This window comes from Priapulus caudatus, unplaced genomic scaffold (genome assembly GCF_000485595.1).
Source record: "Priapulus caudatus unplaced genomic scaffold, Priapulus_caudatus-5.0.1 Scaffold391, whole genome shotgun sequence".
In the NCBI taxonomy this organism is placed as follows: Eukaryota; Metazoa; Priapulida; class Priapulimorpha; order Priapulimorphida; family Priapulidae; genus Priapulus; species Priapulus caudatus.
The window spans coordinates 188,407-201,597 of NW_014577452.1; the positions used below are offsets into that span (position 1 = coordinate 188,407).

The following is a 13,191-nucleotide window of genomic DNA, read 5'->3' on the forward strand; positions in this document are numbered from 1 at the left end:
CGTCTAGCTGATATGGTTAGGGTTAGTGTTAGGGTTAGGGTTATGGTTATAGTTAGGGTTAGGGTTAGGGAGTAGGCATAGGCGACTCCCTAGACTCGTTAGTGGAGTAGGCGAGGTACGGTCCGGCATATTAGATAGTAGTATTTAGTATCAGGGTACGTTCCGGTATACCGGACCGTACCCAGGGTACGTTCCGGCAGTACCCAGAGAGACATAGACCCTATCAGCTTTACTGGGTGCAATGATGTCTAACCAAGTCCAGCCACGCACAACCATGTACATGTGTGTGTGTGTGTGTGCAGCCATGTACTTGCGTGCACAACCATTTATAGACATGCACAGAACTGCACAGCCATGTACGGCAATGCAAAGCCATGTACAGACATGACATCACAGCCACGCATCCACATGCACAACGATGTACAAATACACACGGCCATTTATATACATGCACAGCCATGTATGCACGGCCATGCCAAACAATGTGCAGACAGATATACACAGTCGTGTTCAAACATACATAGTCACTACAAACATGCACCGCCATGTATGGCCATGCACAGCCATGTGCAGACATGTTGGCATATGTATCACATAGCAATTTTTATCGCGCACGCATGCACACACCGATGGCATGTGCGTGTGTATGTGTGTGCATCAGGACGTGCATGCATGCGTGTGTGAATTCTACGTAACGAAACTCTACGACACGTCTGTCACTATTTACAATGCAAAGCACGCGGGCACATGCACACGCGTGCACAATACTCGGTTCATGTAACTACACAGTGTAAAGCAATGAAGTGTGTACGCACACCCACGAGAGTGGATCCATTCACGTAGGAATGCATAGGACAGTGCGCAAAACCCTCTGATCGTTGCACGCTCAGCTCACAAACACTGTACCGTCTACACTACAGACCTCACCCTCCGTGTGCTACTGCATCCTCAGTACACTGCATCATCTACTCCTGCCTCCACGCTACACCGCGGGCATCCAGCCTCCATGCTCCATCCTCCGCGCTACACGGCGGGCATCCTTCCTCCATGCTCCATCCTCCGCGCTACACGGCGGGCATCCTGCCTCCATCCTGCATCCTCCGTGCTACACGGCGGGCATCCTGCATCCTCCGCGCTACACCGCGGGCATCCTTCCTCCGCGCTACACCGCGGGCATCCTTCCTCCGCGCTACACGGCGGGCATCCTGCCTCCATGCTGCATCGCCTGCTGGATGCGCTTGAGGCGCGGCTTGCGTCGACGCGGCTTCGTGCGGAAGCGCTTCAGCAGGTGGCTGCCGACGAACAGCGCAACGCAGCAGACGCAGGCGAGCACGAGCACGGGCAACGTCTGCCCGACGTCCTGGCCCGGCGGCAGCACCGCGCTGTGCACGCCGTGGTGGTCCCAGCGCGCACGCCCGTCGTCCGGGAACGCGGCGGCGGGCAGACCGTCGGGCGGCTTACCGAGCGCGGCGAGGGGGAGCACGTCGGCGACCTCGACCGACAGCAGCTTGTTGTGCTTGTAGAAGTTGCTGCAACAACGAAGAAAGCGGCATGCGGCCGTCACTCATGCAGGGACCACGCACGCGCACAGCATTGCAGACGTCATTTGTCTGTCTGTCTTCAGAGTTATCTAGATCTCTCTTTCGTTAGCCGGAATGATCCCTGCTGCCCAATTTGCCCTGTTCTATATTTAGAGTGCCAGTAGCTAGGTAAAGCGAGCGTGCATCTACACAGCATTAGTCGCGACAGGCATCGATGATCGATGAGTGGGAACATTTGTTGAATGGTTCTGTGAGCAAGTGAGAGAATGAATATAGATGAAGACATGCTAGCCCGTGGAGGAATCAAGCGTGAGACGGAAATTGTAAGAAAGACCCCTCACCGCCCCCATACCAAGCAAATGTTACAATATGCATTAAATCATAGGAACATGCGATGATGCACGGAACGAGAAAAAGATTATGTAATGACAAATAGGAACATGCGATGATGCACGGAACGAGAAAAAGATTATGTAATGACAAATAGGAACATGCGATGATGCACGGAACGAGAAAAAGATTATGTAATGACAAATAGGAACATGCGATGATGCACGGAACGAGAAAAAGATTATGTAATGACAAATTGGGAAAGACCGACAGTGCATGGCAATGTCTAGGAAAGGTCATGTGAAGGATGCGGAAGTGACTGCGGAAAGAAGCGCATGCACAGATGTTGCAGAGTACGCACACGGCAAAGAAGTGCAAGAAAGAAAGAGCAGATAGACAGTGCATTAGTGTTGCTACAGAAATTTTATTTCCTACTAGAAAAAAACACGAAAAAACGTGAAAACGCGGAGGCGCCAGGATTCTGCTGGATTGCAGCCGCAGCGATCCCCGCGTCACTGCTCCGATCGTTCTCACCAGGGGGCACTGCTCCGATCGCTCTCACCAGGGGCACTTACGTTGGTGCCGACTCGTTCAGCGGTTCTGCCAGAGTCCACACGAGGTGCGGACACGCCGGCAGGGGGCGTGGCTGCGGGGCTCCGAGCTGATTGGCCAGAACCTTCGAATACTGGTGGAGGCGATTATCTAGACAGAAGTGGATAAAGTCACGTTAGATCGAGGAATGCCATCGCGGTCGCCACGGCGACGTAATCCGACTCTGATTTCTCTCGTTCACTGTTGCGCGTTGTTCATTACCGACTCTACGTACCTGGCATCCGTTGTGGCACGTTGACAACAGGTGGCAGCGCTGTGCCCGCAAAGTTCTTGAATGCCGGTGGGATCTTGCCGTACGTTGTAAACTGCAGGAGCGCATCCAGTAACCAGTAGCAGTCTGCAGAATGGTGTGCTAGCATTAGTAAATAATAATAATAATAATAATAGTAATATATTAATATACTACTAATATACTCCCACACTCTACCACACCATATCACACCATCCCACACTCTACCAGACCACATCACACCAACCTATACAAATCCGTCCCAGCCCATCCCACATGACACTAGAACAGTCAATTCTGCAAATCTGGATATCTGGAATGGAGTGCCGAGTCCATAGACATCTGGAGTGCTGGTGTCGGTGACATACCCTTCTGGAGATGGCTGCTGTCCAGACAGTTGGAGTCGCCGTACAGGACAATGCGTCCGGCCTGCGGCTTGAGCCGCGGTTCCTCGGTGGGGTACAGGCCTAGCACGGCGACCCCGTCTGCTGTCTCCGTCTCTCCCTTGATCACCTCGTAACCTGCGCAGACGGCAGAGAGACACGATGAGAATGCGCGACGGGAGTGAGACCAGCCAGACGCGTCTCACCGCAGCACGAATCGGTTCCCGTGTCAGCCGCACGACCGCTTACTTACTCTAATGTTTCCGTAACCGGTGAAAGCTTGAGATTTTCTGGTGCGCCGAATGTCATTTAAAAAGAAGAGGATAGGTAATTACAGATTCCGAGGAAGAGGAAGAACTTAAAAATGACCGAGAGAGAGAGAGATAAAGCACGAGAGAGAAAGAGAGGAGAGAGGGAGGGAAAGACGGAGAGAAAATGGTCTGAATGAGTTATATATAACAATAACAAGTGCCGCAGTGCGACAGGGCTCATCTGGTGTCTGGTGTTCTGCTGATAAATTCATTTGTGCATAGCAAGACGTCTTATACATAAGTCTTCTTTATTCTTGTTTGACTTTCGTAGCCAATTCGAACAAATATATCAGCTACCCTTTCGCACCCACCTAATCTCTATATTCTAATAACAAGAACAATAATAACAATTCAAATACAAGTTAATGAATGACATTGACGTTGACATAAAACATTTCAACATATGAGCATGGATCTCCAAGTTTAATTAGAAAGGGCGGGGGGTCCTTCTCTCCCACCTCCCTCCCCACTGCGTCCCACCTCCCTCCCTCCTGCCTCTCACCTCCCTCCCCCTGCCAACATTTTTCAATCGCTCTGTCAGACCATGTCCTCAGAAAATTTCTAATATCTGCCCTGTTCCCCATTGACCTTTGACCTGTGACCTCCAATTTCAGCACAGTGATGGCTTTTCTTACCATGATGCTATACACCGACTATCACGAGCCTAGGTCGAGCCGTTCTGCCTTTCCTCCCTATACCTTAAGTTAAGGAGGGAATGTTCCCCCTTCTTTTACACCTCTTGACCTTTGACCTTTGACCCCCAGCCTTCAACATCCAACTCGTTTTCGGATTCCCCCCCCACGCTCTCGACTGTCGAATCCGTACGGCGAGCCGTTTAGATTTTGTGCCCAACTGTTGACGGACGCACGCACGGACGCACGCACGCACGCACGGACGATCATGCGATTCTACAAGCTGCATCTGACTATGTCAGATGAGCTAAAAACTAAAAAGAAATGGAGACATCTAAACCTAAGAGAACGTGAGAAATAGTAGTGTGCGAGTAAGATTAAGAAGTAAGAATGAGAGAGCATACAGATCAAAGAATATGAGTGAGAACAAGCAGAAACTCACCCTGATCCTTGAGCGTTTGCCTAACCACAATGCCTCCCTCTGGGAACTTAGCGATGCTTGTTCCAGATGCGTAGTACACTGTAAACACAGACATTTCAACCTTCACACATCCCTTTCAAAATCATAGGTAGACAAATTAAGCCACTATATGTGGAATTTCTCATTGCCTTCTTTTGGAATATCACAGTCACACTCCACTATTATTAATTACTCCTGATTTTACATACAACACCGTGATTGCTCGGGTAAACATGAAATTTGTTAAGGAAGTCTGGAAGTGAAAAGACTGACTCACTGTCGTGGTTTGCGAGTGTGAACTCCCCCTCGTAGACACTTCACTGAACGCCATGCCCCACGGCGCCAGTAGCTCGTTCAGCGCTGGAACATTAGCGCCACCTGTGTCTGGCATCCACCACTGCCTGAAAAGCAAGGGCGAGGTTCTCATACAATGACCGTGCAGAATGTTCAGTGCATCGAACAGTGGCGCCATCTACTGATCAGTACAATTTGATATATCGCAATCGAACACATTAAATCCTATTAAAAAACCATTAAAAATTGATGTATATACACGCACGCACGCACACACGCATGCATGCGTGCACTCATACGCATGCAGCAGCAGCAGCAGTTACCTGTGTTCTCGTCATAGAACTTGACCTTCTTCATGACGGTGGTGTTGTACCAGTCAGCAAACACCAGCACAGCCAGACCCTCGTCTATGTCCCTCTTCAGCTTAATGATCTCCTCCGGAAAGTATTCCTCCTCTGCGTCGACGATCATGAGGGCGCCTGCACACGTAACAAGACACGTACGTGAACACACGCAACAGATGTGTACACGCATGGAGGTGTACATAAACGCACACACGCGCACACACGCACGCACACGCACGCAGACGTGCACACATACAGATGTTTCACACATACAGACACGCACGCACTCAAGTCTCACGCACACCCGTGCATGCATGCACGCACACACGCACGCACACACACAACGCACACAACACACACACACACACTCGCACCCGCGCACGAGCAGACCCCGGTATATAGTTGCCTGGGAGACGTGCTTCTAAGCGTATGTACGCTCATGAAGGAATCGGCTCTCACCATACTGCTTGGCATCGAAGCACGTAAACGGAGCTCCAAGCACCTCCACAAAGTAGCCGTTGCTTCGCAGATGCTGGTACATGTCCTTGAAGTTCGTGTGGATGTGGTCACCATTCCTACAACATTAATAACAGCAGTAGCAGCAACAGCTGGAGTAGAGGTGATGGCAACAGCAGGAGCAGTAGTAGTAGCAACAGCAGGAGCAGCAGTAGCAGCAGCAGCAGGAGCAGTAGTAGTAGCAACAGCAGGAGCAGTAGTAGTAGAAACAGCAGGAGCAGTAGTAGTAGCAACAGCAGGAGCAGCAGTAGCAGCAGCAGCAGGAGTAGAGGTGATGCAACAGCAGAGACAGTAGTAGTAGCAACACAGGAGCGAGCAGCAGTAGCAGCAGAGCAGCAGCAGCAACCATTGCAGCAGCAACCAGGAGCAGCAGTAGCAGCAGCAGCAACCATTGGCAGCAGCAACAGCTGCAACAGTAGCAGCAGAATATGAAAACCATTAGCAGAACTATTAGGGCATGTATTTTGCATAAAAACACAGGAATACTCGCACCCCCTATCAGGAAGTTTTTTTGACATTTTAAAGCTGACACGCCAAGAAACGACACTCATCAGTCGAGGTAATAGGTAGACAAATAAGTTTACTATATGTGGAATTCTCATTTTTCTCTATTGGAATATGACAGTCATACGCCGCTATTATTAATTATTCCTGACTCTCACCAGTCGAGGGGGTCGTTCTTCATGCGCAGGTTGTCTCGGGGGAAGTATCCGGGCGGGTAGCGCAGGTTGTGGTACTGGTCCCACAGCAGACGCTTGCTGCGTGGAGGAGTCGGCACAATCTTCACCCTCATGGCCAGCTTCAGGACGGACATGCGAGGATCCACCTCATCACCCTACACGCGACACAGAGAGCGCGTCAGACACGACACGGATCTCACGTAACCATACAAATCGTCTTCGTAATACAATGCGATGTTAACGTTCGTTTCGTTACGTAAAGTAACTAACCTTATGCTGCTATTAAGGGCAATATTTATTGTATCAATAATAGTATTACAATTTGCCTACCTTACGAGTTATTTCCAATGCTCAAATGAGTTGGAAAGAAATGTTATCACATATGCATAGACTCATTAATGAATAGTTGCCAATTAAATTCATGATCCTCATTGGCTCATTAATTTTACAGGTGGTGGGGATACAGATGGAGAGGTTACCTGGGCGAAAGGATATGGGGGTAAAGGAGTACAGCGGGTGGGGTTACCTGGGGCGGAGATTCGACGGTCAGTTCGATGTGGCCGGCGGCGGTGCCCTCCCAGGACTCTGCGGCCGGTGTCGCCGAGATGGACACAGCGAGGTAGCCGGACCACGGCCACAGCACGCTGGAGTAGGAGATCGACACGTCGATGTAGTTACCGAACTGCGGGATGTACGGATGCCAGGTGGGCTGCAACGCAATGAAGCCACGCTCAACGTCATGTGCCGCCGCGGTTGTTGCGTACGGAAGACGCACGCAGAATGAATCAGTAATTGGTTTTTTTGTAATGAATATACACAGTCACATGCATCAAATAATAGTTACTAAGGAAGAGGTGTTAGCAAGTCATGACTTCATAATACGGTAATCACGTTATATAATATACATATTAATATATAATATATATATATAATATATATATATATATATATATATATATATATATATAGAGAGAGAGAGAGAGATAAATATATATATTATATATATATTATATATATATATAGAGAGAGAGAGAGAGAGAGGGAGGAGAGAGAGAGAGATAAATTATATATATATATATATGAAAGGGAAATATCAACATACATACACTATGACATAATTAAGAATTATGTATGACACAATAACATAATTGACACTTATATATCATATTAAAACAAACTGAACACTATGTGACTTACCTTATCTAGTATTTTCCCTGTGACACCGCATTAGCATTTATGTTTAAGAGTTGTCACGTCACACGACTTCGATGTTAGTTGTTTGAAACAATTTAGGCGTGGCGCTGATTACCTGGATTTTCGGCACACTCTTTTCTTGTTGGACGGCAGTCAATGGGAGGAAGCTAGAGTTTCTTTTGCCATAAGGTATATGAGTTATGCCATGACACGAAGTATTTTGCTATCTAGTATGAAGAATTAGCGTTTGGCTGCGCATTGCTGCGACTTTAACTGATGCACACAGACTGATATCAAGGAATGATGCAAAACCCTAACCCTAGCCGTAACGCTTAAACACTTCGTGATACATAAGCGCTACGTTATACTTTATGACTTAGGGTTCTTTGCATTAAATATAACTTGATATACGGAAGTCGTGCATCAGTTGATGATACACAAGAAATCGGTGCATCAACTTCGTTGATATCATAAGGCCAAGGTGCCTAAACGGCTAAAGTGGATTTGCGCCTGAAATCCTCTGTCAGCTCTTCGAAAACAATGCATTAACTAAGACTGAGTTAAACGATGTCTGAGACTATAACTTCCGCAGTGATAAAATGTGGACGCAATATCGACAGCTAAAATCACATGAAACTATAGAAAGTATTTATTGTAGTTTAAATCACAAAACTACAACGGCAGCGTCGCATCTTGACATAGTCCAAACACACACCGCGAAAACGTTTCCACGGGGTGGCGCTGTGGCGCGAACGACTGTCGCGCTGGCGCGCGAACCTTGGTTTGGTTTTGCATAAAAACGACAGAAATATCGGGTTGGTCCGACATAGAAAATAATAGGTATTATCTAGTTGGCTTACAGTGCTCTCTAATACTTCATATAATAACAGTCATTATATACAGCTTGACTGTTAGTGATCGTAAGCTGCAAAGATATTCATTCTTTGACCGCGGTAGAAATACTTGAACCGGCGTTCAAGTTCGAAGTTCAAGTAAGAATTTATTTTCATCGGTAGTATAATGAACATTATTAACATAAGCTAAACAGCTTTGTGCACCGATTTATCAACAAGAGTCAAATAGATATAATCAAAACTAATAACAACTGCTTTAAGCTGCGTGGTTACTATCACATAACTTGGCCGGAATCTTCACTACGCCATACAGAGAACCCGACCTCAACCTTCTCAACAAAATTCTTTCCTCAATTTCTTTCAACTTCCTCAACAAATTTATTTTCATCGGTATATAATGGAACATTAATTAAATAAGCTAAAAGCTTTTGGCACCGATATCAAACAACGAGTAAATAGATAATAATTAAAACATGAGTAAAAACTCTTAACCTGCAGTGTTACTATCACATAATTGGCCGAATTGTCACTACGGCGCATAAAGAGAACGCGACTCAACCTTCCACAATTTCTTTCTGGAAGTGTCGCGATCCCAAAATCAAGTACAAACAGGATGGGTCCATCGCGCACAGGTGCAAAAACGACAACAAGCTTGCAGTCAATGAGGTCTTATAGAAGCTATAAAGGGAATTCAAAAACTTATTCTTTTCACGACCATCATTGGAACTTGGAAATCCCTGAATGGCTCTGCCGCAGGACCGCCCCAGGAAAAAATGTATCATTAAGGGTTTAATAGTGAGAATTATCTAACTTAATAATCAGATCATTAAAGTTCAGAGTTCGAGTATTACTAAATAATTTTAACTTAATCAACTTGGCCATTGACATTAAATTCATCTCCGAATGATCATGAACTTAATAATAAAACTATTAAAGAGTTTAAGAATCACTGGAAGATATGATCGACTTGCTTAACATTAATGTTAAAATCATTATTTCAGTGTGATCATGCATCTTTGATCACCAGTTAATGCTCAAACTATCAACACTGAAAGGATCAAACTACCAACTTATGGGTTTACTCTTAAGTCTGTTTGATCGAATTATCTTTGATTACTAAGTTAATGCTCAACCATTAGAGACCCAATTAGGAAATATGCAAGATATTTGGAACAACATGCAGAACTACATAATGCAACATTTCAATAAACCGTGTCTCAATTCACAACAAAGTGGATACTATCAGTGGCCATGAAAAGAAATAACTATGGGGGGTCCCCGGGGGGCGTGTATTTTTACCGTACGACTAATTAATGCGTAAGTAATCGCGCAGCCACTACCATAGACGGTATATTGGGCGCTTGTATATATAAGATAGCCGAGTCGGTCTACGCAAACAGTTAAGTTACATGATTAACTGTGCATTGCCAGGTTAACTTGTGTACTGTGACTACTGTCTGCAGTGCAATGCGTGGTAGGGCGGTAAAAATACAACGGCGTCGGATGTCCTGGTGAACTGCAATTCTTGACGATGCGATTGCCAGGCGTGGCAAACTTTTATTGGTGTGTTATTATTTGAGTTACTTATATTTAAGAATCGATTATTAAAGTGGCTGATGTTGATCATTAATTAAGTAATCAAACTATTAAATGCGGCGAAATTACCATTAACTTAAATGTTCAAATCATTATCTTTAAGAATCAAACTATTAAATGGCGGCGAAGATTACCATTCCTTTAATTGTCAGGATCATTTCTTTAAGAATCAGAACTATTAATGGCGGCGAAATTACCATTAACTTTATGTTCAATATCATATCTTTAAGAATCAAATCATTGAGGACAAGTTGATTGATACAGCATAAGATTTTAATGCTCAAATCAATAAAAAGTTAAATAATTCTACCTCGTAAAGTTAATGATACCTTTGTCCTGGGCGTGATCGTACACTATCAGTGTCGCGGCCGAGGGCGCCTAATTTTCACCACGCCCATCACGCTGCGTCATAATACGCATATCCTGTCGACGCAAGGTATATCATCAATATCAAGAATCAAATAGTATAGTAATTAAACATGTAATATCTAACTAGTAACTACTAAAAAGTAACGCCGGGTAGCATAAAATAAAGCGGTATAAATAATGATTGCCCTTTCTACCAACCGATGTAAGCTGTGTTCATATCCCTTTAATCGTATTATATATATATATATATATATCTAATCTATTTCGTGTGTGTGTGTGTGTGTGTGTGTGTGTGTGTTGTGTGTGTGTGTGTGTGTGTTGTGTGTGTGGTGTGTGTGTGTGTGCGTGCGTTGCGTGGATTCTAATAGGACTCGGAAATACTTGTTTTTTTGTTAGTTTGTATAGCTTCACTGTTCAGCTAGCTCGTTTATACTGCCAGGATAGTTTGCTTGAAAATCAAACTGTTTATGCAAATAAGCGTATTGCAGAGAAGTTGAAAATAACCGAGATGTGCTAAAAAGAGGTCATAGCTAAAGTCTTCCGCCAATTATTCACAGTGTTGCAGGGGCGGTCTAGCTTTCAAGGAGCCGTGAGTGTGGTGTGGGGGGGGAGTTGATATATATCTTGAGTGAAGGCGTGCCGAAGGCAGCGCGGATGCTATGGTGGTCCGGAGGCATGCCCCTCCATGCTGGAAAAGTTCTCAGGGCAGCTGTGTGGTCACTGGGCGGAAATCCCCAGTTTTCCTATCAGCCTGGCAGACTGACTTTTTGGGCCATTATTTTACTGGATCATGCCAATTATAGCAGTGGCTGAACGGGGGTTGGCAACCCCCCTCCCCCCACAGCCCCCTCTAGTCGCCACTGGTGTTCACACAAACTATGCACTATTTCGTTTCTGGATGGTCATTTCGAGTTTCCTTGCAGTTATATCGGTACTGAGGAACTAATTTGGCATTACGCACGCAAGGTAGATGATTACGGACTCTAGAAATGCGTGAAAAGTGTAGATGGGTATTTCGTGTAGTTGTGGCTATTCGTCAAAGCTGATCTGTCAGGGCCGTTTTTGTTTTGAAATGGAATCCGACTACAAACTGGACATGCTCAAAACTAGCAGGTCAAAATTTTTCCAGGAGGAGTCTCGACGAATCTGTGTTGTTCGACATAAATAATGCAGAGTTTCTCAGCCCATGCTACATGTAACGATTGAAGTACGTTGTTGAAGTAAGATGAATATATTGAAAGGAATCTAAACTGTGTAATTAAATTGAATAAACTTTAATATTTTGCAAACAGTGTAGTCACCTCTTGCACAGCGAGACAAAGAGAACTGCGCACAGGGGCCGCCGTAAGCGCGTGCTTAATTCCGCGACGCGAAAACCAGACTCTGGCGACTCCTACATCTCTGTCCTTCTCCCGTCTCTCTCTCTCTCTTTTAATATATTACCCCAAAAACGCCTCTACATCATGAGCGCACCATGTCGCCGCGTTCTCACCAGACGCGTCCTACCTCCGATTTCACATGACCGCTAGAAAGCGCCCGACTTAGAAGAACGTTTATCAGATTCTCCCTAAACATCAAATTTAGCCGCACAAGATGCGCGACGCTCTGTCTACATATAGAACTGCCAGCTAAAACAACCCTAAGTCTAGGCCGCACTCCGCGTCCTAAAATAATTTATGTAACATCTGTAAATCATATGTACATTTACTCCCGCCTTCTTCAAGATATGACTACCCTTGTCATCGATGTCAGCGTCCCGCTGATCTACGACTTTAACCTAAATTAAACAAATTCTAAAAAAAAATTTCTACCCTAATGACTTTCCTAACTCAACCCCACGAGAGAAACGTCTTTATGTCCGATTAAACAAACCCACAATCAAACACAAACAAAACAACATCAAAATACAACAAGAAAACACACATATAAGGCTTCCTATATTACAAAACAAATGACTTAAGTTCTGACCACTATATTATACTCTACCAAACAAGTTACGATAAAGTTCGATCACCCAATACTAGTCAAGAAATTAAGCAGCATTTGGCAGTGAACATTTTATATCGTGCAGATTACTCTCACTCTTGCGTATTTTTTAGACTGTAACGACGTGGCGTATGGCGTATAGCAGCGACACGCATTACGAAACCACGCTTAAGCGCATGTGCTCCATTATATCCATCATTTAAACCTCTAATCCTATTATTGACACACAGCACCGATGTGGACCTGACAACCTTTGTCACTTCTACACATCAAACAGCCAAAAAAAAACAAACTGATTTCAATTTTCGATAAAATGTTTTAAGGCTAGTCAAACTCTAATTGAAAGAATGTGTTTAAGCATTGTCTAACAATATAGTGTAACGTACCATTAACTGAAAATTCAAGAAACGATCACACATTTCCTAGCACAAGTTTCAAGCACAAAAGATTTTCCAACACAAAAAGACAAAGCGGTCCACAAGCATCTACTATGAAAAAAATCACCGCGTACATAAAAGCAGATTAAAAATAACATCCTGATAATGTCCTACTTTCACGTCCAGTTTCGACGAGCACGAGATTGAAGCTTTTCCCACCAATGTAAATCTATAATTTTTTTTAGGCCATTACAGTGCCGCAATATATCTTTCCAACGTCCTCTGTCTCTGGCTGCTGTCAGCATTGCCTTCCTTTCTGCTATCTTCTCTATCTCTCAGCATAGGTCCGAGACTCGGACTGTGCCCTCCCAGTACACAGGAAGCAAGCAAACGGCCCTTCCTTCCCTCGCGCTGACTTACTCACAGTAGTTCCTTACGCCGTGTGTTATCCACCGTTCTCTCTCCCACGTCTCGCTCTTTCCG

The 13,191-nt window shown here is 45.1% G+C and overlaps 1 protein-coding gene across 1 annotated transcript in view; it reads right to left on the minus strand.

Annotated features, from left to right (window-relative positions):
* Positions 1–1,067: 1,067 nt before the first annotated feature.
* The window catches only part of LOC106809852 (membrane-bound transcription factor site-1 protease-like), a 21,528-nt gene continuing 9,404 nt past the window's right edge, over positions 1,068–13,191 (minus strand). The window contains 12 exon segments of the mRNA XM_014813082.1: positions 1,068–1,529; positions 2,447–2,573; positions 2,698–2,820; positions 3,081–3,233; positions 4,481–4,558; positions 4,776–4,814; positions 4,817–4,901; positions 5,117–5,271; positions 5,596–5,711; positions 6,315–6,487; positions 6,859–7,041; positions 7,530–7,554. Coding sequence (XP_014668568.1) covers positions 1,190–1,529; positions 2,447–2,573; positions 2,698–2,820; positions 3,081–3,233; positions 4,481–4,558; positions 4,776–4,814; positions 4,817–4,901; positions 5,117–5,271; positions 5,596–5,711; positions 6,315–6,487; positions 6,859–7,041; positions 7,530–7,554 — 1,597 coding nt within the window. The 3' untranslated portion in view covers positions 1,068–1,189.